The sequence below is a fragment of the Leptodactylus fuscus genome, chromosome 3, assembly GCF_031893055.1.
Source record: "Leptodactylus fuscus isolate aLepFus1 chromosome 3, aLepFus1.hap2, whole genome shotgun sequence".
In the NCBI taxonomy this organism is placed as follows: domain Eukaryota; kingdom Metazoa; phylum Chordata; class Amphibia; order Anura; family Leptodactylidae; genus Leptodactylus; species Leptodactylus fuscus.
Window position 1 is genome coordinate 130,834,389 of NC_134267.1, and position 26,884 is coordinate 130,861,272.

The 26,884-nt window shown below is 41.5% G+C and overlaps 1 protein-coding gene across 1 annotated transcript in view; it reads left to right on the forward strand.

Annotated features, from left to right (window-relative positions):
* Nucleotides 1-26,884, forward strand: part of COL9A1 (collagen type IX alpha 1 chain) — a 127,400-nt gene that overhangs the window by 26,366 nt on the left and 74,150 nt on the right. The window contains exons 6-10 of the mRNA XM_075269540.1: nucleotides 13,681-13,764; nucleotides 20,776-20,904; nucleotides 22,987-23,061; nucleotides 23,226-23,261; nucleotides 23,341-23,403. Of these exons, the coding sequence (XP_075125641.1) occupies nucleotides 13,681-13,764; nucleotides 20,776-20,904; nucleotides 22,987-23,061; nucleotides 23,226-23,261; nucleotides 23,341-23,403 (387 nt within the window). The remainder of the gene's footprint in view (nucleotides 1-13,680; nucleotides 13,765-20,775; nucleotides 20,905-22,986; nucleotides 23,062-23,225; nucleotides 23,262-23,340; nucleotides 23,404-26,884) is intronic.

The window sequence follows — 26,884 nt, forward strand, 5'->3', positions numbered from 1 at the left end:
TTTTAAAAGAGGGTGTACTCAGTGTTCTCTTAACTGTGACTGTGCTTGGATCAGCTTTGTAGGCCAGCTACTCTGTGATATCTATGCTGGTAAAAATTAGTTCTTCAAGAAATGCAAAATGTAATGTTTATATATATATGTAAATAAAATTTATTATTATTATTATTATTATTATTATTATTATAATGTTTAACGGAACTACTCTGCAGGCAAAAAAAGATGGTCCTTCAGTGTTCCCATTTAAGTGGAATTGCTGGCACTCCTTGTAAACATTCACTAGATATGTACCCTACTGTAGAATTCACTTACTGCACCAGTGAGAGAACTGAAAAGTAAAAACTTGCAGTAACATCACTGATCCCAATCCTGTAGCAAATTTAACAAGAACAAAATTCCAGCATTCACGGACAAGAAGATAATATAAAATCTTTCTCTTTATTTCTTCATATAAAACAATTCATTTCATAGTCCTAGAGGTGCTGTATCGGCAGATCCAGCATATCGTTATGGATGATAGCTACGCGTTTCAGGACATAGTCCCTTCCTCATGGCCACCATGAGGAAGGGACTATGTCCTGAAACGCGTAGCTATCATCCATAACGATATGCTGGATCTGCCGATACAGCACCTCTAGGACTATGAAATGAATTGTTTTATATGAAGAAATAAAGAGAAAGATTTTATATTATCTTCTTGTCCGTGAATGCTGGAATTTTGTTCTTACTATCTAAGTCTACACTGACCGAGGGAGTCCATCGGTGTCCGTGCATCTCGGCTAGAGGTATTTGGAAATTATTCACAAGCTGTTGGGTGAGCTGGAGTTATTTTTCTATATTTTAGCAAATTTAACAGGTATTAGTACCGGCCACTTGAGGACCTTCCGGACTGCTATGACCAAGGTTGGAGGTCACATATATCAAGGGTCTGGACATATATAATAGGGTCTGGACAGTGGCTTAACTAGGAATGGCGGGGGCCCCGTGGCAAACTTCTGACATGCCCCCCCCCCCCCGACCGACACCGAAGACCTCGACCAACCCCCTCCTCCGCATTCCTGCGCGCTCTATTATTTCCCTTAGTGGCCCCTGAACACAGTATTATCCCCCATAGTGGACCCTGCACACAGTATTATCCCCCATAGTGGCCCTTGCACACAGTATTATCCCCCATAGTGGCCCCTGCACACAGTATTATCCCCCATAGTGGCCCCTGCACACAGTGTTATCCCCCATAGTGTCCCCTGCACACAGTATTATCCCCCATAGTGGCCCCTGCACACAGTATTATCCCCCATAGTGGCCCCTGCAGACAGTATTATCCCCCATAGTGGCCCCTGCACACAGTATTATGTCCCACTGTGGACACCCATAAATAATTATTATACTCTGGGGTCTTTTCAGACCCCAGAGTATAATTATCGGAGACCCAGGGGAATAAAAACATAAAAAAACACTGTTACCTGTCCCCCGGCTCCGTCTGCAGCGACCCCCGAGTATAATAATAGTCTTTGTGGGGCCCGTGGTGTTACCGATCCCGGCCCAGCCAGGATCAGTAAGTAAATAGGGCCCGTTACCGGCTGGAATAACTCCAGCCGATAATGGCCTATTAAGAAAAAAGAAAAAACCGAGGCAGTAGCGGCTGTCACCGGGCCCCTAATGTCCCGGGCCCTGTTCCGCGGTAGTTATGCCACTGGGTCTGGATAATTCTAGCTGCGGCTCTGATATCAGACCTGTAAATATATAGGGAGAATTCTTTTTTATATGTAATACTCCATGTTTACGGTGACATTTTTCCTTAAGCGAATGGTACACAGATGGTTTGCTTTAATGTCTTTACTTAATATTAGAAGATTATCACATTTTGCTTTCCTTCATTCTGACAGGTGTTCATTGTTTGCAAAGGCCAAACAGGAGAAACTGTTATGATAGAACACCTTGTAAAAACTGCAATTCTGACAGGTCCAATTAAAGTAAATGTGTTCTGTTAGATTATCATACACTGGTAATTCATAAGGTGGATGAAGTGTCTAATGTAAAGACAATAACATACAGTATAATAAATAATAAACCGTCTTCTTATGATGCAGCTTCAAAGCTCATTAACTTCAATCACATCAGCTTTTATATTCCTAGAATTGTAGCCTTTAGATCCCCTGGACTGTCAGGTACCTCACTATTACACATTATATGCCTCCATATGCTGCACATTGATTTTTACTATTTAATAGTCAAGTCACAATTACACTAGTGTGATACTGACAAAAACACATGGAATAGTTATAACGTTGCTTTTGTTTAGGTATATAGAGGTACAAAAAATGAGAAATGGGAACATTTATTTTTGACATTAGGACTGATGAATAGTGAAGTAAGACAAAGCTGTGTGATGTCTGGTCGGAGTTGTGTATACAGTTTCCTTATGATTTGCATTCCAGACAATACATCGTACCCCAGGAGTAGTAGGCACCCTTTGGTGCTCCAGCTGTTGTGGAACTACATGTCCCAGCATGTCCTATCCCTACTTGCTATGCTCATTTTAGAGCTACCCATAGAAGTTAAAGGAGTATGCTGGGGGTTGTAGATTCACAGCAGCTAGAGTACCAAAAGTTTATAGAAAACTCAAGACCCATAACTTTACAAATATGTTAAATGTATATCATTCTCATGTATGAAAATGCTAATTCTGCACAACATATAGCAAATGATTTCTACCTGGACAACTAAGAAGCAATTTTCATGTGCTGCATTCTTTGAAATGACCAGTAGATGGCAGTATTAAGTAATGCAGCATTATTTTCTTGCCAGGGGAAAACAATTTAGCTATTCTTAGTAGCAAGGGAATAAACTATTGACTAATTCTATGTTTAAGATACTAAGAATATTTAGCAACCTTTCTACTTTAACCAGAGCTAATAATTTCCAGAAGGATGATAAACAAAACCTATAAATTTAGCAGTACAAGGCAAATACATTATACATAGCAGTTCCTCTCCTCATGAGGGGCTACACAGGAAGACAGTTTGGGTTGCAGGTTGTGTGTCTGGTATAAAGGCTTTTTATACTCTTAGGAAAGTGTTAGGTGCAAATTGTGAGCAAATTAATCGTCCAATTTTCTGTAAAATTCTGTAAGTGTAAGGAAATAATCATGAGAATGTTACAACTACAGTGTTACAGCTGAAACGATATCGGGGTCTTGCCATCAAAGCATGTTATCCTTAAAGGGTCTGCTCAGACCTCCACTGATATGAAGAACAGGGGAGTGCTGGAGATAGCTGAAGTACAGCTGGACATAACTTACTTTGATGGGAAAACTCATTACATTTTTACCTCCTAAACAATGACAATTCCACACACGTATGTTACAAAGTGGCACCAGGGGAGGACATACCATACTATTAGCACAACTAAAGCAGCTGCACTGGGGCCCAGTAGGTCAGAGGGGCTATCACTTTAACAGCAACTTTATGCAGTCTCATAGATTGCTAAAGGAATTCATGACTATCAATTACTGGTGAATTGCCTGAGGAACATAAGGGGGTACTCTATGCTGAGATACTGGAAATAACTGTTCTTGCACAAGGACTTTCAGTTGTCTGTCCCGAGTGGTACCACATAAACTCTCATTGTACGATGACCCTGAGAATGCATTATGCATACTTCATTTTAGCCAACGACTAGAACAGTGCTTGGACCAGTGCTATGTTTATATGACTTCCAGTTTCCCAAGTGGCATATATATACACAGGATCTACTTGGTCTACCAGATCCAAGATTTGGAACTGATATTGAAGCCAGTTACTAGTCTCTGGCAGCGACAAAACTGCATTGTGACATAAACTGCGTTGAGACGTCCCTGTGCTCAGAGATGTCAATGAAATTACAGGGGGCTGTTTGAGGGCATGTAAAGTCTGACTTTATAGGTTGACTCTCCACTCTCTTGACTTTATAAAAGTAGCTAGTAAATGGATGGTTTGTATTGATGATGAGTTCATAACCTTCGCTTTCATTTCTAAGTTGTATTTTGTATTGAAGCTGTCACAACAGATGACATCTCCTTTTATAAGACGTGCTCTGTTGTGGTAATAAATGGTGTCTTCTATTCTAATCTAACACGTATTTGCCCTTATGTCTAATACTCTATTCCCATCTGTGTTTATTTCTGTTGTTCAGATCTGTCATACTGCAGGAGCAGGGCAATGAGAGTATATTGACTATATTAGGGTCTATTAGGTTTCCTTTACAATGTTCAACATTTCAGCAGACAAAATAGAACAACATGCTGCATTGACATTTGATGAAACGTCCAATGCAGATGTGCTAAATAATGATAACATCGGTCTCTGTCTTATGTTATATACATAGTGGTTATCTTTATTTCTAAACTATTGTCTGCATTCCCAGGTGGTGTTTGAGACTCTAACTAGCAGAGTTGGGGGAATCAGGGTGGATTGAGACTCTAACCAGCAGAGTTGGGGGGAATCAGGGTGGATTGAGCCTAGTAGAAGCATAATAGTGCAACGCTGATGGTGCAGGAGGAGGAATTGAAGAGGGTGAGCACACACATGAAACTTCATGTCAGGGTGCTTGACACAGGTGGACATGAAAATGATGGGTCCATCCAGTGGCTGTTCATTTTGATCAGCATCAGCCGGTCAGCACTGTCAGCTGACAGCCAGCTGCGCTTATTAATAGTGCCACCGGCTGCGCTAAAGACCCTTTCCGAAAGCACGCTGGCGGCAGGGCAGGAAAGGACCTCCAATGCATACAGTGCAAGTTCCAGCCACAAATCCAACTTGGAGACCCAATAAGTATAGGGCGCAGAGGGATTGGAGAGGACAGGGCTGGGGTCGGCCAGGTACTCCCGCAACTTGCGCCTATACTTGTCCCTCCTGGTGACACTAGGCCCCTCAGTGGCGGTAGTTTGGCGAGTCGGTGCCATTAACGTGTCCTAGACCTTGGAGAGTGTGCCCCTGCCAGGTGTGGACTGGATGGCAGTTGTTCGCCTGTTGGAGGAACTCTCCTGTGTGCCGCCAACGAGAGTTGATGGAAACATCTCCATCATATTCTGCACCAGTTGCTTGTGGCAATGACTCATGCGACTGGCCCTCCCCTCTACCAGAATAAAATTAAAACATTATTTTTATACCGGGGGTTGAGGATTGCAAAAATCCAGTAGTCGTTGCTCTCCAGGATTTTGACAATGTGTTTGTCAGTTGAAAAGCATTCCAACATGTATTCAGCCATGTGTGCCAGAGTGTTACTTGGCATGACTTGGCTGCCCCCAGTGGAATGGTCACTCTCCATTTCCTCCTCTTCCTCCTCCTCCTCCATTTCGCCCCATCCGTGCTGCAGCAATGGGACGCAGTGAACTTCCCCGCTAGCCTCCTGTGTAACAATGAGATCTAGCACTTCGTCATCCTCCTCCTCCTCTTCCTCCCTCAATATACGCTGTGAAGCGGACAGGAGTGTGCCCTGACTATCCTGCTGGGATGGTTGTGCTCCTATGCCCGACTCCTCAGCGTCCAATGCGTTATCCCTGATGGCAATGAGGGATTCTCGCATCACACACAGGAGCGGGATTGTGATACTTACGAGTGAGTCATCACAGCTGACCCTCATGATTGACTCCTCAAAGACACGCAAGATCTCGCATAAGTCTGCCATCCATGGCCACTCATGGTGTAGAAACTGTGGGACCTGACTCTGAGGAACCCTTGGGTTTTGGAGATCGTACTCCATCAAGGGTCTCTGCTGCTCACACACTCTACTCAACATGTGGTATGTCGAGTTCCAGCATGTGGGGATGTCGCACATCAGCCGGTATTCTGGCAGATGGTGGCATTGCTTGAGGCTTCGGATGCTAGCAGCGGCTACTGGAGACTTGTGAAAGTGGGCGCACAAGCACCGCACTTTCACCAGTAGCTCGGGTACGTTTTTAAAAAACATTGCACCACTAAATTGAACACGTGGGCCAGGCATGGAACATGTCGGAGGTTGGCTACCAGGTTGCGGCCGTTATCACACACAAACATGCCTGGGTCCAGGTGCAGTGTCGAAAACCATGTTGCCGTCTCATCGAGGAGGGCATCCCTCACCTCGGAGGCAGTGTGCTGTCTGTCCCCTAAGTTGATGAGCTTCAGCACGGCGTGCTGACGTTTCCCCATGCCAGTGCTGCAGCGTTTAATGCAGGTAGCTGGGGTCGATGTGATGGTGGAGGAGGAGGGTGGTGGTTCAGAGCCCCTGGCAGGGATGTTGGGTGGGGAAATGAGGTAGACCACCCCAGATTGTGACCCGGTCCCAGCCTCAACTACATTCATCCAGTGTGCTCTCAGTGAAATGTAGCGTCCGTGTCCGCACGCACTTGTCCACACGTTGGTGGTCAAGTGGACCTTTGTGCAAATCGCAGAACTTAGGGTCCGCCTGATGTTGCGTGACACATGCTGGTGCAAGGCGGAGATGGCACAGCGGGAGAAGTAGTGATGGCTAGGGACGGCATAGCGAGGTGCCGCAGTTGCCATCAGGTCACGGAAGGCCTGAGTTTCCACAAGCCAGAACGGCAACATCTCCTGGGCCAGAGAATAGCTGGTTTGCACGTATATAGCAGGAGGTAACTTCTCTGTATTCCTGCAAATATGTGGGGGTGGACACCCCAAAGAAAAGCTGGTTTGCATGTATATAGCAGGAGGTAACTTCTCTGTATTCCTACAAATTTGGGGGGGAGGGGACACCCCAAAGAAAAGCTGGTTTGCACATATATAGCAAAAAGTAACTGCTGTTGATTCCTGCTATTTTGTGGGGGGACACGCCTAACAAAAGCTGGTGTGCACATATATAGCAGCAAGTAACTGTTCTGTGTCCCTGTTTTCCACCGTCCGTGGAAAGCTGGACAGTGTATAACTCTGAGAAGAGTTGTTGTTGTTCTTTGGTTTTTTCCTGCCTATCTGAAGCTAATGCCTATCTAGACCTCAGCAGATATGTCTCTCTCCCTATCTCTCACTGCGAAATGACACGAATATGGCGGTGGCCGTTCTTATGAATGGGAGGTCACATGTTTTCGGCAGCCAATGGGTTTTAAAATTTTTTTTTAACTGCCTCTGTTGTTGTAGTTCCTGTCCCACCTCCCCTGCACAGTTATTGGTGCAAAAAACCAAGGTGGGAGGGGATACAAATTTTTACTACGTATGCCGTGTGGTATTCAATTGGGAACGAATACCTCGAACAGCCTGATATTCGAACGAATACCTATTCGATCGAACGGTGTTCGCTCATCTCTAATAATAATCTAATTGTTTTCCTTGGGAGGCAGTGATGGATTCTTCATTTTGAAGACGCTGGGACTAATTCATCCACAGAATCCATGACTAGTGTCTGTTTAGCCACAGAGTGTCTGGGGATAATATGCTCGCTCTTCTCTGGTTTGCTTTACACCCTAGGATGTGCAGAGACAGTATATGGAATATATCTTCTTCATTTTCTGCTGTGTAAACCTAGCCTAAGATCAGTTTCTGGTTTTATCTATATTCAGAATATATATATATATATATATATATATATATACTGAATATAGATAAATATATATACAGTATACTGAATATATTATAATACATCTCATTGTGGCCTTGTGATCAGACTGTTGGTTTAGATCAGCTCAGATGCCTTACAGACAATAAATGCAATCATCCTTTTTTATTTTTCAGTTCCTCAGAGAGGACTGAGCTGCGTCCAAAAGGACTGAATGAGAAGGGTTGCTTATATATTTGTTCCTGCCAAGATCATCCAATTTGCTGACTAATCCAGAGAGTCTTGCCAATGCCAAATATAAACATATCTAGGAGTGCAGGATGGATGGAGTAGGACAGGTTGGGAAATCACGTTTGTCCCAATTTATATTAAAACAGTTTACAACCATACAGGGTGACGTTTAACTATTTAGGGTGAAGTTTAGTATGATAGTAAGAAAAACACAATTATAGTATAGGTATAAACATGTTCCTAGATGTAACCATGGAAACAATTACATATCCACTATTTACGTTAATGGCTGCACCCAGAGATCTGGAAGAATGCACAGCAGAGACCAGATAACATAGTCATCTTCTTATTACATGTTTTCTTTGTTTGCTTTGACTTCGCTACAGAAAAGGTATAGAACTCCTTCAGTTATTCTAGATTGCAACTCCAAAGAAATACTACAATTAAAGCGTCTTTTTTTCTGAGTGAGTTTGAATATACAAATAAAGGAATGCCTTAAGAGAACGGAAAAAGAATGCATAGAATTTATTTGACATTACTAGGTATATGAGTAGAAACTAGGCTTGAGCTGATCTTGAAATTTCAGGATCGTTTTTAAAATCCGATTTCTGATCATTTTCCATGCAATGCAAGTCAATGGGATTTTTTTAATTATCGAAGATCGGATTTTAAAAACAATCCTATTCGCTACACAGCATGTAGTCCAAAAGTTGAAACAATTTTTGGACTCCACGTTGTGTAGTTATTAAAAAAAATCCCCCCTGGTGTCCGCTTACCTGCACAGATCCGCTGCCCCTCCCAATTCTTCTTGGTCCGGTCTTGATCTCTACTTCACAGGTCTTCAGAACTCCCTAGGCTAGTGTTAGAGATGATGGGATTAGGCGGGGCTTGTTGTGGCTTAGGAGAGTGTGGGCGAGGAGATATGAGTGCATCACTCACGTCTCCCCTCCCAGTACCCATCCACACTCTCCTAAGCGACAAGCCTCGCCTTCTCCCAGCATCTGTATAATACTAGTCTAGGGAGGCAGGGGGGCACAGGGCGCTCTGAAGGCATGTGAAGAAGAGAGGACCGGACCAGAAGACGGCAGCGGCAGCACTTCTGTGCAGGTAAGTTGAGTGAAGTTCGTGAGTAGATAGATACTACTATACATTGACTTGTCTAGTAGATAGACAAATCAATGTACAGTGGTATCTATCTATTTGCGAACTTGCCTCATCGTCCTCACAACATCGCAGCACACAGTGATTTACCGCAGCCTGCCACTCTTCTGCTTCATCCCTGTTTTACCGTATATTCAGCTGAGTATACAGTAAAACAGGGACGAAGCAGAAGAGTGGCAGGCTGCGGTAAATCCATAGGAATGAATGGATGCAACCGGCACGCAGGGGGTTAAGTGGCCAGCCGCTTCCATTCATTCCTATGGGTGCTAAGCTTTTCCCCCAATGATTGGCCAGTAGCCAAGCATTGTGGGAAATAACCTCCGATCTCGATCCCACCTGAAAAGATCGGGATGGTAATTCCGATCGCGATCGTGAAATTTACTTGATCGCCGATCGGAATCCGAATATTTCCAATCCCCATCACTCGACCCTAGTGAAAACCTCCCCAACACATCTCAAAGTATGCACAAAGAGTAAAGAAAACAGCTATACAATATTCATATGAATGAGCCTAACCAGATTCTGCCCTGCAGAATAAGTATCCTGCTGATCTTGCCATAAGACACCCTGTCTTATGGCAAGATCAGCAGGATACTTATTCTGCAGGGCAGAATCTGCCTCAAAATAAGTGCCAGCTCTTGCCGTATGTACTTAAGGATTTTGAGACTAGTTTAATTGCCAATGCAATTTGTACATCCAAATACTACAGCACATCACTCCTAGTCGATCCCTTTAAGGTAAATCCCAGACTAAACAGCAGGTCTTAAAGGGGTTGTTCCATCTCAAGGATCCTATCTATACTGGTAGCTTATGTAAATTGAAGACTAGTCCTAAATATATTACTTTAGAAATTGTACTTTGTTTGCCTTCTATGTGAACTTATTCCTCACATTGTTTACACAGTGTTGCTATAACCACAGACCTGCAGGACAAGTGATGTCACTTACTCAGTGTCAGTAGGATAATCAGTTCAGCTAATTATAGGTTTGCTGATAAAGCCAAGTCTATAATCTCTCCATGTAAACACACAGATAATACTGAGTCCATTCTGTACAAGCATGTGCATATTATCTGATCTGCATAAGTATTGCGATCCTTCTCAGGCCCGCTCAGCAAGCTGGGAGGGGGGGGGGGAGAAATACAGGAAGTGAAAAGAAGAGACTGCAGGCAAAGCTGAAACACTGAGATGGGAAAACCACTTTAAGAAGGCTCTGTAGTCCTCCGCATTATTCCTGTATCAGGGAAGGATCATTAATATCTGGAGATACAACCATTAAATAATTGTTCCTCTATGCTGGAGAAGGCTATTTGCTCCCAAACTGTAGGCCAAACCCCTTTGTAAATCCTACTATACTGCTTGGCTTCATTGATTATTGTATTATATGTCTTCTACCAAGATTGGCTATACTTTACATGTAAATGTAAAAAATCTGAATCCTTGGATTGCCTGAATATGTGAATACCTAAAATTCATAGTCTAGTTATCATTGCTAGAATTGTAATGCATGAATGTATGATTGTAGCAAAAAATCCTCTATGATCATCAGCAAGGATATATTTTTCTCAATATGGGTGAATAGTGTTAAAAATAATATAAAACCCCCTTGCGCCCAACCGACTGTACTTCCTATGTAGGGCCAAGTTTACAATGGAATGTATTTGGATGACAATTGGAGTGACATCCGAGTGCATTCTGTGATGTACTTACTATGGGGGGGCTTCTGATCCATTCTGTTCTGACGATAATAGGATAGGATTATAACCCATCCTTCTCCTTGTCATTCTGAGTGTCATTTGAATGTAATCCGCTGTAAACTTGGCCCCACATCAGATGCTCAATTTGTCGTGTGCAAGAGGCCTAACATATATAAAAGTGAATCTCCACCCTAAAGGGGTTGTCCCATCTCAAGGAGCCATTCTATACTGGTAGCTTATGTAAATTGAAGACTTTTCCTAAATGTATTGCTTTAGAAATGCTGCTTTGTTTGCCTGCTGTGTAAACGTATTCCTTCCATTGTTTACACAGCGTTTTTATAACTACAGACCTATAAGACAAGTGACGTCATTCCCCCACTGCTATTGCCGGCAGGACAATCCGTCCAACGAATTGCATTTTTGCTGATAAAGCCGATTCTGTTATCTCGCTATGTAAACACACAGATAACACTGTGCCAATTCTGTACAAGCATCTGCAGATTATGTAATCTGTATAAGTGTTGTGAAACTTTTCAGGCCCATTCAGCAAGAGGAGAGGGGGGGATACAGGAAGTGAAAAGAAGAGACAAGAGACAGACTGCTGAACACCAAAATGGGAAAACCCCTTGAAGGTGTTATCTGGTTTTAAGATTACCGCTACTGAGTCCAATTTGAATGGTAAATGAGAGCTGCCAGATAACACCTCTAAGCTAAAGACACATAGGTCATGTCCGCTGCAGACTTCATCCTGTAGTGGACTTGCATGCAAATAAAGCAGCAAGGTCAGCTGGCTTTCTATGTCACTTTCAGACGACACTGGTGGCTTGTCCAGTTCCAGTGATTCACTGATGGCTGACCTGAGTTTAACCGTTGTATTGCAAAGGTTAAAAACTGTGGAGCAATAATTCAGTATTGCTACTGATCTGAAGTATTGAAGTAGTTAATAGATATATTTGGGGATTGCAGCAAAGTGGTGTCAAGGTCTTAGAAATATTTGCTTATCATTTTAAAATCAAATATTTATGTCCTTTTTATGAGCTTTTAATATTTATCTTTCTTGCATTGCTAATATGACAACAGGTGAAACTTTGCTTGAGAAATGCTTGTAATACTGATTATTCTTGACATTAGCCCAAGGCCCAGGGTAATAAGAGCATTATTAGTCTAATGTTCACAAAAGCTAAACTCCCAGCTAAACATTAAGACATATAAATCTTATCTTTTCATTCCCCGGGGTTCTGCAATACAAGTCCAGTTTATTGAGGCTTAACATGATAAATAAATGTGAAAGTGTCTCTGACTGATCTTTGTTTCAATAAAATAATTTCCATAATATTTGATAGCATAACTTTCTTTTCTTACGCTATCATGAGAGGCTGAATTTGTAAATGTCAATTAGGCTAGCCCAAGTGAGAAGCGCTGAAGCATGGCTCTCTGGCATGCTGAGCAGTTGAGGGCAGCCTGTTACATTGCACTGCTGATTTCCTATGTGGAAATCCGAATAACCATCATGCACACAGAGGGCAGCAAAGTCTCAGTTTAATGACCATGATTTTGCAAAATGATTCTGTCTGGTCGCATAAATGTATTTTTCCTGAGCATTCCGTTCTCTGTAGAAATAATGTGCACGCCATTTTCAACTGCAGTGTGTTCTGTCTCCTAGTTTCCATAGCAATGATCATTTATGTATGAAAGGAATTCATTATCTCCCATAGCAGTTACCGTACAGCAGGCAGTTGCAAGAGACTTTAGCTCTTCATCATAGGTCACATTATGGGGGCCAGTCTACATATCTCACACTGGTGAAACATTTCACAGGATCATAGCAGTCAGTCACAGAGAGCCCCTTGTGAGCCTGCCTTTATGCAGTGCATTCCACCAGCGCACACAGTAAATACACCCACCTAGCATTAGTGTCATTCCTAGAATTAAACTCATTCACAAGCTACTTCTATGGCAGTTCTTTGCTGTGCTTCTCAATGGACAGAATAACGATACATTCAGACGACCAAGGTGCCAAACGACCGTAAAAAACCTCCATTTTTCATAGCCATCTTTCACCCAGCTGTTTTCACGGACCTCTCATACATTGGTCATGTGAATAGCTTTCATTCATAAGGTCTCATGTACACTAGCACAATTTTAATGAGCCTATATCCACAGCTAAAGTCTTTGCAGCTTTATTTCCGGACTGCATCTAAAAGCTGCAAATTTTTTAGCATGTCCTATATTTGTCCGCATTTGTAGCTCGGTCCATGCAACAAAATTGATTGGTCAGTGAAAGCCATGGATGACATCCAGATACATCAGTACTGCTCAATACTTCTATAAAATGTCTTATATGCTGCTTCTTGGTTAGTAAGAGAGAGTTAGGGCAGAATCTCCTGTTTTTTTCCATGTTTTGTCTATGAGACACATCATAGCAGCTAGATCAGGCTAGGTTTACATCTGCGTTAGTCTCTGTTGCAGAGTCCGACTGAAATTGGAGGAGGAAAAAGTCCTACACAAAGGACTTTGTTCTCTGCCACTTTCAGTTTAAAAATGACTGAAACCCCATTATAGTCAATAGGGTCTGCCAGGCTCTGTGTGTCCATTGGGCCTAGTGTGAGCGTACTGTCAGGTACAACTTAGAATTGGAGATAATTGCTAGAAAATGCAGAATACAAGTTGTATAATAGCCAGAAATAGCGTTACTTTTCATGTGCACACAGGATTTTATGTTAAAAAGTCGCTAGAAAGGTTAAGTATGCTTTAATTTGACAGTTTCAATTGTATGTGGTGTGTTGCAGTTTGCTGCATTATGGTGTATAATATGTTAAAAGTCAAGTTAACTTTTGCTACATCTGTCCGTGTACATTCATGGATATGGCATCTTTGACCTTTTTACATTATCTGTGTAGATCTGAAAAGTGCTATTTGTATTTTTTACTTTGTTTTGACTTTACATGACTTGAAGTGCATAAAACCTTGTAAAGTTCAGATACTTAATTTGCTTCTATCCATCATGACTTGTTTTGCACAGCAAACATCAGATTGCAGTTTAACCTGACACAATTCTGTTTTCTCAAACAGTTTGACCTGCAGTGGATGTTAATTCATTGTGATCCGCTGAGGCCTGAGAGAGAGTCGTGTACAGAGCTGGAGGCCATAAGAGGGGTAAGTGGGACTTGTTTATAATGATTAGAGATGAGTGAACAGCGTTCGATCGAGTATATGTTCGATCGGATATCAGGCTTTTCGAGATTCGAGTTGGACACCAGGTGGCAAACTCATTTAAAATTCGATTCCCCTCCCACCTTCCCTGGCGCTTTTTTTGCACCAATAACTTGCCCAGGGGAGGTGGGGCAGGAACTACGACAACATAAGCATTGAAAAAAAATCTGAAAAAGTAATTGGCTGGTTAATTCAGGTGACCTCCAATTTATACGAACAGTGGATTTAATATCCGGTTCATATGAGACTGTGAACTATGTGACTGTTAGATAGGGATAGATGTACTGGCAGGGTTAGCTAGGGATTACCTTTATTTAGGTGGGAATGTTACGCACCCAGCTCTTTGGGGCTCTATCTGGTCGGGATCGCTGTCAGCTTGCGATATGCGGGAGCTGACTTTTTCTCATAGGAATGCATTGACCAGCGTTGATTGGCCGAATGCCATACAGAGTACAGCATTCGGCCAATCAACGCTGGTTCTGCCGGAGGCTCGTCTGTGAGGAGGTGGAGTCTAAGATCAGACCATAATGGAGACTGCTGTGGACCGATCTTAGACTCCACCTCCTCCAGCAGAACCAGCGTTGATTGGCCAAATGCTGTACTCTGTATGGCATTCGGCCAATAAATGCTGGTCAATGCATTCCTATGCCGAGATGTAGCAGTGCTGGCCATGTGCTCAGCACTGCTATACCAGAGATGAAGCAGAGCTGAGTGTGCGCTGAACCCTGCTGCACACTCAGCTCTGCTGAGATGCACCAGAGCTGAGTGTGCAGCAGGGTTCAGCACACACTGCATCTCTGATGCAGCAGAGCGGAGTGAGCAGCAGGGTTCAGCACATCTCTGATGCAGCAGAGCGGAGCGTGCAGCAGGGTTCAGCGCACACTCAGCTCTGCTACATCTCTGATGCAGCAGAGCTGAGTATGCAGCAGGGTTCACATCACTGGTGTAGCAGTGCTGGCCGTGCACTCAGCTCGGCTGCATCTCCGGTGTAGCCGAGCTGAGCGCACGGCCAGCACTGCTACATCTTGGCATAGGAATGCATTGACCAGCGTTGATTGGCCAAATGCCATACAAAGTACAGCATTCGGGCAATCAACGCTGGTCAATGCATTCCTATGGGAAAAAGTCAGCTCCCGCATATCGTAAGCTGACAGGGATCCCGGCGTAATACAGTGACTTGGGCATGTTAGATGCCCCCCAGACATGCTTCCCCTGCTGTCCCAGTTGCATTCCATGGTGTTGGCATCATTTCCTGGGGTTTCATAGTGGACTTGGTGACCCTCCTACGTCGAATAGTGGTTTCCCCCTAAACAAGTATTTATTCCCCATAGACTATAATGGGGTTTGATGTTCGATAGAACAGTCGAGTATTGAGCGGCTACTTGAATCGAACTTCGAACAGTTCACTGTTTGCTCATCTCTAATAATGATACTTCACCAAATATAAACAATAGGCGGACAAAACGCTTCGTAAATGAAAGGCATAATAAAAGCCTCATGCGCACTACCGTATGCGATTACAGTGTGCTAGCCTTGTTTTTCTTGGATAGTACACTGATCCATTCATTTTAATGGGCCCATGCACACTTCTGTGTTTTCTAAAGAAGCGTATGGAACACAGAAAACAACAGACATCACACAGATGTAATCCATATGACTTCTGTGTATACAGTTATCTGGCTCTATCTATCTATCTATCTATCTATCTATCTATCTATCTATCTATCTATCTATCTACATGTTATATGCACACACACACACACACACACACACACACACACACACACACACACACACACACACACACACACACACACACACACACGTTGTTTTTGGCTTCTGATAACCAGATTGCAAATAGAGGAAATAAATAACAGGAGTTTAGCAATAATTCTTAGATTATATCCATTAGTTCGATGGTGCTGTTCTGTAAGCAAATCCAGATGTTTCACTTTTCCTGACACGTGTACACAGTTTATTGATGTAAACAATAAGAAGCTGTAATGTCTCTTCAAACAAGTGATCTCTGAAGTTGCAAAGAATTGGAATATCACCAATCTGATAAGGATTACCTACCCTAAGGACAGGCCATCAATATTGTTAACCCACAAAAACCTCTTGAAGGGGGCTGTCTTCAGGAAATTCAGTATCAAAGTAATGAGTGTAGCTTCTACACTTTCCAAAAATACCTCTCTTATTCTGCACTGTAGATCCATTTTCATGAAAATCTGGCTTTTATTCCTATGACTATTAGCTGATATGAGCTTTAGGGTTGGTTATTTTCCTGCAGGTTCTTTACTCTGAGCTCTAGTGGTTCTCAAGGTGTAGTACATGTACCCCTGGGGGTATGTATAGCTATCCCCAGGGATACGCACTGTGCTAAGAGCCCATCCTGTTCAAATCCCATGAACTACTATTATACTCTTGGGACTCTCAGATATGACGTCAGGGCTGAATCACAGGCCTCAGCACTCATGTGACAAAAAGACACAGAATTATAGTATAATTACGGTACATCACGTGACCTATCTTTCCACTGAGTCCCAACCAGAGGCAGTCCCTGATATTCCTGGATGCTGTAACATCACAGGGAGAAGCTTTGGTAACACTGTTTGTTATGTTTATTCACTTTCCCTGCATCTCCACTAATTATACTTTGTGGGTCCGAGGAGACCCCATATTATAATAGCACTTTTTGGGAGACAAACCCCCAAAATTTCATGTTCAGCCAAACCACAGATAAATGCAGGTTCTCCTAACCCGAAATTGTTAGGGCCAGTTCACATGGAGTTTACGGGTGCGCATTCTGGCACGTATACACGTGTCAGAATGTGAGCGCTCAAAACAGATCCCATTCATTTCAATGGGTCATTACGGGCGTATAACGCGCGCAATTTTGGATACGTGCCAGAATGTGCGCCCGTAAACTCTGTGAACTGGCCCTTAGAAAACCCCTATGTATGTGGGATTTTTTAATCTTATTAATATAGGGCCCACTGTGGGACTATATGGGACTGCATATGACAGGTCATTATACTGTTTGGAGGGGCCACTATGAGACATTATATTATGTAGAGGCCGCTATGGGACATTATACAGTGTTGTGAGGGGAAACTATGGGACATTATACTGTGTGGGGGGGCGCCTATAAGATATTAAACTGTGTGGATGGGCCACTGTGGGACATTATACTATGTGAAGCGGACTCTATGGGACGTTATACTGTGTGGAAGGACCATTATAGGACATTAGACTTCGTGGAGAGGCCTCTATAGGATGTTATAATGTGTGAAGGGAACCACTATGGGACATTATTCATTGTGCAGGGGCCACTATGGGACATTATACTATGTGAAGCGGACACTATGGGATATTATACTGTGTGGTGGGACCATTATAGGACATTAGACTGTGTGGAGAGGCCCCTATAGGATATTATAATGCGTGGAGGGGACCAGTATGGGACATTATTCTGTGTGCAGGGGCCACTATGAGACATTATACTGTGTGGAGGGGACACTATGGGACATTATACTGTCACATGAATCTTTGGTACGAATGGTGGAGGGGTGCGTTTTATTAACTACCTGGGAACAATGGTACCCTTAATCCACCCTGGTGGTAAGTAATGAAGGTAGCTTAATGTAAATTGTGAGCCCCACATTTTTTTCCCTATCAGTATGTCTTTGGAATATGGGATGGAAATCCATGCAAACACGGGGAGAACATACAAACTCCTTGCAGATGGTTTTTTGCCCTTAGCGGGATTTGAACACCAGGACTCCAGTGCTGCAAGGCTGCAGTGCTAACCACTGAGCCACCGTGTGGCCCCCCTAGTAAAATAATGTCACTTGCACTTTGGCATAACTATTGGCTGTGTTTACCTTTGAGAGCTAGAAATTAGATAAGTTCCTAAGAACCCTAAAAGTGTTCTACACTATGTTTTAAACCAATTTAAGTTGAGGTTCGTACTGAATTTGTTTGATCCTAAACAAATTAGTGACCTGAGATGCCAAACCCATTAGAGACAAATCTTGGGAGGTTCGTCCATCTCTAGTGGGGGTCATTATTTTACATGTGGAGGCCATTATATTACATCTGGGTATACTATGGGGGTCATTATATTACATGTGGGATACTGTAGGATGAGGGCCATTATATTATGTGTGGGGACACTGACAGGGCCATTATACTGAGCATGAGAGCACTAGAGTGGACATTCGACTGAGTGTGGAGGCACTGAGGGGGTCATTACAAAATTGTTAACAAAGCCTCCAAACTAAGCTTTATTTTATTAATATTTATAAGTGATCACCACTTTGGGAACACTCAGTTGGGAAGTTTGCTCAATAGGGGGTACTTCACTTGAAACGTTTGAGAACCACTGCTCTAGATAACTGCCCCTAACTGTTGCCAAGCTCCTACCCTCATTGCTTGAGTGATCTTCCACTTTGTAACACTGTTCTGCATTTAAGGGCAGTTATCTAGAGTTGAAGCCTTGGCAGAAGAAGAAATGTCCCTGAAGCCCTTTTCAGCTAATATGCATTAGAATAAAGCATTGATCTTCATGAAAATGGATAATAAAAAAATAAGAACAGGAAAGGTATCTTTGGAAAGTGTAGAAGCCATCCTACAAAGTACTGTCATTAGTTTAATTCCAATTTTTCTGCTGACAGACTCCCTTTAACAATATCTTTCTAAACAAACCAACTGTTCAATTTTGCAAGTAAATGAATATCCAGATATTGCAATAAAAGGGGTTTTTACTTCTTTTTTTCTTTCTCTTCCTCTTGTGCTACTTCCTATTCCAGACACTAATTTTTACTTATCCTCTGGTGTGCCAACCAAGTTGGAGGGCACCTTCCATGTTCTCCTTTAGCTAGTAATACTATAATACTGTGTATCACAGTTCTGTTGCACAGTTAAGCTTCCCCATTATCTGTAGTTGACTTGTCTGCTAGTCCCCCCTACATATGACACTCCATTGCTTATCAGTATATTGACCATTGTGTCTGTAATGTTCCTGATTTTGTTCTTTTTGTTGACTGTGTGCTTTGATTTGATTGCCACAGAATGGTACATTTTCTAATTCTTAAAAAAAGGAAAATAAAATAATAATAAAAAAATGTGGAAAGAGGTTTGAGTCAGATAAAACTTAGTGCCTATCTTTAGGATAGACCCTTAATATTAGATTGATGGTGGTACAGCTGATCGGTTGTTTGAAGTGACCCCTTGACCCCTTCAGTGCTCACACTTGCAAAATACTGTCATAAGCTATAGTGGAGTTTCCCCATTATAGTGAATGAGAAAATAAAATGCCACTCACAGCTGCTATGAACTGTGATGGCGTTTTGCAATTGTGATTCCTGAAGAGGCTGCAGCACTTGCACTAGAGCTATAGTCCCCTCAAACAGATTGTCACCAGAGAAGCAAAGAGTTGGACCCCCAAGGATCTAACTTTTATCTGGTTAGAAAACCCATTTAAACTTTGTGATTTGGGCTTACATAGGGTGTACATATTTGAACTATGCCACTGAAGTTATGTCCTTGAAATATGCTAATTCTGGCCCATACAGTTATTCGTCTGGCATTGACTGATATTGTACAAAACACCAAATAGCCCAAAATACCCTCTTTTGCTGAATGTTTGGCTATTGTAGTCTATAGACATGTAAAGGTACTGAAGTAAGATAATAAATAAATAATTATTATAATAATAAAGCAGTAAATTCTCCCTGAATACAGTATATGCTTAATCCACAGCATATATGTGCACTGAGACTTATTTAAATTAGTTTTTTTAAAAGGGCATTTCTCATAAGTGAAAAATTATCAATATCAAAATCAGTCAACAATTTATAATGCAGAACCTTTTCTTAGTTTTATCTATTTTGGGAACAGAGAGGCAAAAAAACAATATGGCCACCACAACTCTCACTATGGCTGTCACCCACCTAGCCATTGCAGCCCCGGCTTTGAACGTATCTTATCAGGACTTTCACTGGAGATAAACATCAGAAGGAATTTGTCTGTCAGAAAGCTCTGACATACAATATGTCACTGTATATGCATAGAGGTCCATGAATTGCCCATAGGACTCCATTGTAAAAAAAACTGTGTACTGTGTGAGGTCCTTTATTTCTAACAGTCTCTGCATAGGCGTAGTCTGTTATGCTATTTCAAACATTTCAAAAGGTATGAAAATGCCAGACCATCCATATGAGTGGTCAATAAGGCCTTATAGCTACATTCATGAAAGTCCCTGGGGCTTTCCTGCCGCATTGAATATAGTATTCATATGTGCTGTAAACTCACCTATAACTGGCTAACACTTTGGAATAGTTAGGTGAACTTAATATGGAAATCAGTATAGTTGTCACCCAGCTTTCCCATAAGCAGATCTCACTCTAGCTTACTTGAGTTAACCTTTTGCCAGGACGTGTCAAGGACTCATACTGAATTTTTATTTGGGAGAATGTTCTTTACATATGCGTTGCTAAATGGGAGGGCCAGTTTCTCACTGACCCTGCAAATTTAATGTAAATTTATAAAAGTAATGGAATGAAGTCAAAAGAAAAAGAAAAAAAAAAGTGGTGTCAGCTTCCTGATAAGACATGGGCTATAAGGTGACTGCGTGGGAATTTCAGATTGGTCCAATAAAAATGAAGTTATTATACGTGACTGTAGAGGGTGCTCTGCAAGGTCAGTAACCCTTTACTGTCAGTTCTAAGTGGATGCACTGGTAGTATTGGAATGAAATTCCAGCATCCTGAGAAAGGGTTAAAGGACATTCACCGTCCTACCTTTCCCATCCCACAGTCAAGGCATCCTCCAATCATTACTACCCTCCTCCCAGAACATTAATAAACATAAGGATCTGAGCCTTCTCCAGGGCTTACCTTGCTACTTGTGTTAGCTCATTCACTTGGGGGATTTACTTGTGGGTCCTAATATTGGACAAGGGCTAAGGATACTGTGATTTCTTCCCTGGCCATAGGTCCCACCATGGCTAAGAGTGTCAGGGATTGCAGTGCCCTTGTGCTGGTGCTAGTGTTACACCTCATCAGCATATCCTCAGCTCAAGTAAGTGTCAACTAACTTCCTTCACTTATCTTTTCCAGGTCACCCAGGTACTGATACAGGTAAGAAAGAGCTCCAACATAGTTGTTTACAGCTAGGACCTTAATGTGTCTGCGATGTGTACTTACAGCAAAGAAAGTGTTAACCGAAAAATAATGCTTGAATTACTTTGTGGAAAGTTTATAGCACTGCATTAGTAATGAGCCGGGATACAATGTATACAGCAGATATTCATATAGCATAGTGGTCTACACATGTCTTTTTTACATACAGAACAGTAGGGTCATGGCTTGAAAGAGACAACTTTCTTATTCAGCTACCTGATATAATGCTATTTACACACCAGAATCTTTATAGAACAGTGATGCAGCTAGCATGGAGAGCTTTAAGGATATAGAGTACAAGGGTTCATGTGAGAAAGGGTTAAGCAGGGAAATAGAGGGGTTAGGGGGTGATAAGGTTAATAATGGGAATAGCAATAAAGAGGGATTAAGGTATAGTAGGGTTAATGTAATTGCAGATTAGGATTTATGGTTGTACAGGGTGAAGAACTGACAGATTTGGAAGACAAAGCGTTAATGAGGGGTTTTGTGTAAGGGTTAAGTTAATAACTGGTGAATGAAAGCATAGTACAAGGATCAGGTGGTGATATAGAATTTATAAGGAAGCAGAGCATAGGATTTCAGGTAGAGTTAATGGAGTGATGTGCAGGAGTTCGGACCAGTTCACATCTAAGGGGATGGACTTGAAGTCCCCCCCCCTTCCCCAGCTTTTCTGCACATAGAGGAGGGAGGCAGAGGAGAGACCTCCACCTCACAATGTCCTCTTTGTAAAGCCCCTTACAGCCACTGTAAAAATAGATTGAGTTAAAAAAAAATTGAAAACCAGAAAGAGCACATTCATCCTGCCTGCAGGGGCCGAACCCTGGACACACTACACTGCATAGCTGTCTGGAGCATCCATAGAATATACCACAGTACATGGTTATATAATACATGCATTTTCCCTATTTAATATGCTTAGTAATTATTCCAGATGTCATATTAGATAAACAAAAATCCTAAAATATACCAACAACTGTTTATCTCATAATAAATTAGCAATTTTACATCTATATTTTATCTTTTACCAGGCAGAAACCTATTACATGCCATCTTATCAATGATATGTTAGAATCTACTAGTAGTCATCTATTTATCTATTACCAGGCAGAATCCTGTTATATACCATCTTATTAATAATGTGTGCAATCTACTAGTAATCATATATCTATTATCAAGCAGAAACCTATTAGATGCCATCTTATCAATAATTTGTTATAATCTACTAATAGTTACCAAGAAGAAACCTATTAGTATTGATCTATTATCAATCAGAAGCCTATTAGATGCCATCTTATCAATAATGTGTTACAATCTACTAGTAATCATCTATTTATCTATTACCAGACAGGAACCTGTTACATACCATCTTATTAATAATGTGTTACAATCTACTAGTAATCATCTATTTATCTATTATCAATCAGAAGCCTATTACATGCCATCTTATCAATAATGTGTTACAATCTACCTAGTAGTCATCTATTTATCTATTACCAGGCAGGAACCTGTTAGATCTCATCTCATTAATAATGTGTTACTATCTACTAGTATTAAATCTATTCTATCTATTATTAATCAGAAACATATTAGATGCTATTGTATCAATAAAGTGTTACAATCTACTAGTAAACATCTATCTATTATCAAGCATAAACTTATCAGATGCCATCTTATCAATAATTTGCTATAATCTACTAATAGTTATCAAGAAGAAACCTATTAGTATTGATCTATTATCAATCAGAAGACTATTGGATGCCATCTTATCAATAATGTGTTACAATCTACTAGTATTCATCTATTTAATCTATTATCAATCAAAAATCCATTAGATGCCATCTTATCAATGATGTGTTACAATCTACCCATAGTCATGTCTTCATTGTTGATCCATTAACTATGAAAGGTTAATCCAGCAATATTGAGAAGAGGTGCATTGTATTGTCTTCACTATACCTAATTTACCCTAATGTTTTATCAGAGAGGACCCCCAGGACCCCCTGGACCAGTGGGACCACCCGGGCCATCCGGAGTTCCTGGCATAGATGGCATTGATGTAAGTATAGGCTGCACTGATATTGTCTGGACTATATACATTACTAACTTTATATGTATCCTTAGTTCAGGTCCTTTCTACCATGTGATCTATTGTCACCCATGTGTTAAGTGTAATTGTGATTTGTCAATAGAGCTGAATTGTCTGTACTTCTTCTATAACAGGGGGACAGGGGTCCAGATGGTCCTCCAGGCAAGCCGGTAAGTTTCCCTTATCCTCCAGACTGTTGGGTTCTCTTTGTCTTTTCTCATTACTGATTGTGATATTTTCTCTTATCAGGGTCCTGATGGGGATCCAGGCAAACCAGGATCTCCCGGGTTACCAGGAGAGCCAGGAGCCGATGTGAGTATAATAAGTGCTACAAGGTGTTTTTAGAGATGCCGAGGGGGTGGGAGGTCCCTGCAGACGTCTCCTCTAAGTCGTGTCTGGATAGAGGGCTTGTTGTCTGCACATAGACCAGCGTTGGAGAAGATGACTGTGGCTCAGATATCACAGTAGGCTGTGTGTGAGAACCATTCACTAAGCAATCCCAGTCTTCACTTGTACTTCTAATTGAAGTAAATGGCCAGTTATTAATATTGCAGAATCCATATAGTATCTTGGATATTATGTAGCACATATGGAGTTGAATTTGTCAGATGCAGTAAAGCTGAGTTTGTCATTTGGCACAAACAATGCAGACGCAAACTCTGCTCACTTGCAATCTGTTGTTACGTCTGTTCTTAGTGGTTTGACTACACTTTGCTGAAACACAGTTTTGCTTCCAAGTATAATAGTGTATTTATAAAATCTGGAAATAGTTGTTATAAGCATCTGATCCACTGGTATAAAGTCATGATTTTGTAGTTTGTAATGAGGATAAGTGTGTTTTTGAGTTATTTTCATCTGTCAAGTTAGTGCAAATTCTATTCATCTGATATTGGGAAAGTTGTGTAGCAACTGATATGGCCAACACTGCAGCCCTTACACACTCCTGAATGGCATCGCTGCTTTATCTGAGCAAACAGACATAAGGGGATATTTACTTTATAAATTAGTAGATTTTTACTTTTGGAAAGCTGTGTGACAACCCCAGGCCTAGTCATACTGGTGGCCATATTACTTGTCACACAGCTTTCTAGGAAGCAGACAAGAGCTAATGCCTGCAGGTAGTATCAGCATGTTATGTTACGTGCTGTGTGATTATCCATTAGTAGAATGACAGCTGCCTGGCCATGCACATTCGGATGTATTACAAATCCTGTCTCATACATCAGACATTAACATATGTTATGACAGTGTTCTCCATATCACAGCCGACATTTCTCTACCCTGTGACTTTATTTGAGAAGTCACATAGCTTCCTGCTTAACACGGTTTTTGCTCTGATGGAATTGTATGTTTGTCATATAGCTGTGATCGAGTGACTTTATAGAGGCCTTCAGGCTGGCTGTAATTATTACAATTACATATACTGTATACACATGGTTGATAGTATACGAATCCTCCATGCTTTACAGACACATTGTCTTACTGCTGTGATATTAACACATGTTGGGGAGCTATAAATAAATCCCTTTTTTCCTACCTCATGTGTATTTCATGGACTGCACGGAAGATGTTTCTCTAGGCTGGGGCCCATGCTGTGAAACCACAGCGTACTATAGTCACTGTAAAGTGGATGAGATTCTGGCTAATCCCATCCACACAATGCAGGAAAAAATCTGCAGCGGAAAAGCTGTGTTTTCAAAAACCATTGTGTTATAGCTGCTGAAACGCTGGTGTTTTCTATATACGTATAATAGGGACAGAAAGTGTAATGCATTTCCACAGCGCTTTTCACAAAAAGTCTACCGTTTTCCTTTCTGGACTTTCTGTCCCTATTATACCTATATGGGAAACGCTAGCGTTTCTGTAGGTATATGGCATGCTGGGATTTACAAAGACGCAGGTACTGTAATATGCGGTGTTTTCTGGTGCACCGTAAACACCGCGTATTTGCAGCGTAGGGCCCTGGCCTGAATGAGTTATAAAATTGATCTATATAAATGTGCAGGTGTCATATATAATCTGGATTTCACCATTTGCCTGCATTTAACACATTCAGTTTTCATATACCGAAGGAATAGCAGCTAAGAATAGAAAGCTCATAAAAAGGACAGATTTTGTGTCACTAACTAAAATTTGGACTTGAAGATGATACATAGTGCGAATCCATTTACCAGAATGATGTAGAACACAATTAAAATTCCCAGCATGTTGTAGCACTGTGCGCTGCGGGCTCAGAGAATGACCCTGGCCTTGTCAATTCTAATAAGTGCACTTTAGCCTTTTGGGGTTTGTGATTTCCTGTTACCTGTTGTGGGCCACATTGTTCCCATTCTTTGATGTTTAATAAAGACTGCCACACGCAGAGAATGCATTTGCACTATTTGTTCACTTTTCCATATTCAGTAATAGAATACTGCAATTCTCCCGATAAACCTGGAGTGAGTTATACCAGAAATCTACTTGCTGATGAAAATTATTCAAGTGCACCTATATGGGCAAAAATTAAGAGGCCAAATCCTTTTAGTAAGGGTTCATTCACACGAAGGAAAATGGTGAGGAATTTGGTGTGGAATTTTAGCACTGAAAAAAACCATCCGATTGACTTCAATGGGTTCCTTTTTCTGCAAGCAGAAAAAGGAAGCCTTTGAAGTCAATGGGAGGCTTTTTTCTTCAGTGCTGAAATTCCACACCAAATTCAGCGCCATTATCCTCCGTGTGAATGGACTCTAATTCTGGGGTGTCTGGAAAGACCAGTCTTAATAATTTCCCCTCACTAATTGTTTCAATTATGTAATAAGTTGTCGCTACTAACATCCAGTTAGCAAATACTAAAGGCAGTCATGCACACACGGTTTGGATGAGCATGCATGTGTTTTTAACCAGACAGTGGAAAACGTCACTTCCAGACACCTGTGGTAACTTATCTCCCATATGAATAAAGGATTGGGCATGTTGAAATTTAACATGGCCAATCCTTCTTTTCCTTAACATCATCTGCCGGTGGAGGGTCAGCCCATATACATACAGTAAGTTTGGGTCCATTCACATGGAGGAAAATGGCTAGCGGAAAATTCCGCTAGTGAAAAAAAAAAGTTAGCAGAACCCATAGAAGTCAATGGGAGGCTTTTTTTTCAGTGCTGAAAATTCAATGCCAAATAAGGCACCATTTTCCTCCATGTGAATGGACCCTAAGTCAGCCGATTGCACCAACTGGTTCGACTAACTTTCAATTTCTGAGTATGGGAGCTTAAACAAATTTTGATATATAGCAGATAATATCAAGATCAGTCACTTCATCACAATGTACACATACCTGGAGAAAAAAAAATAGTTCCCTAGTTCTTAAAGACACTCTCCAGACAAAATGTGTGATACACTGTGTTATTCATTCTTCTAAAATGGTTGGTACAAAGATTTACAACAACAGCAAAGACTGTCATATACGGTCTCCTCAGGCCTGCACGGTATATTAGTTTTTTCTGGAATGTTCCTTTAAATAGTCAAAAACCTAAAAATGCATTATCCCACACTACCAAAAATATCTCCTAAAAAAGTTCATTTGTATATATGGTTTTCAGATCACAATCCTAAGCATACATGGCGGAAGTTGCCACGAATTTGGGGGTTGGTTTTGCCACTGAATCCGGGGCAGATTCCACCTGGATCCTTCTTGATCTTGCTGCTTATTCCGCAGCTGATTCAGCCACAGAGTCCGCGGTTTGAGACTCCCTGCTGATTACTCCCATTCTTCTGCAATGGAATGACGAAACATTGCATCAGCATCCGGTCATGG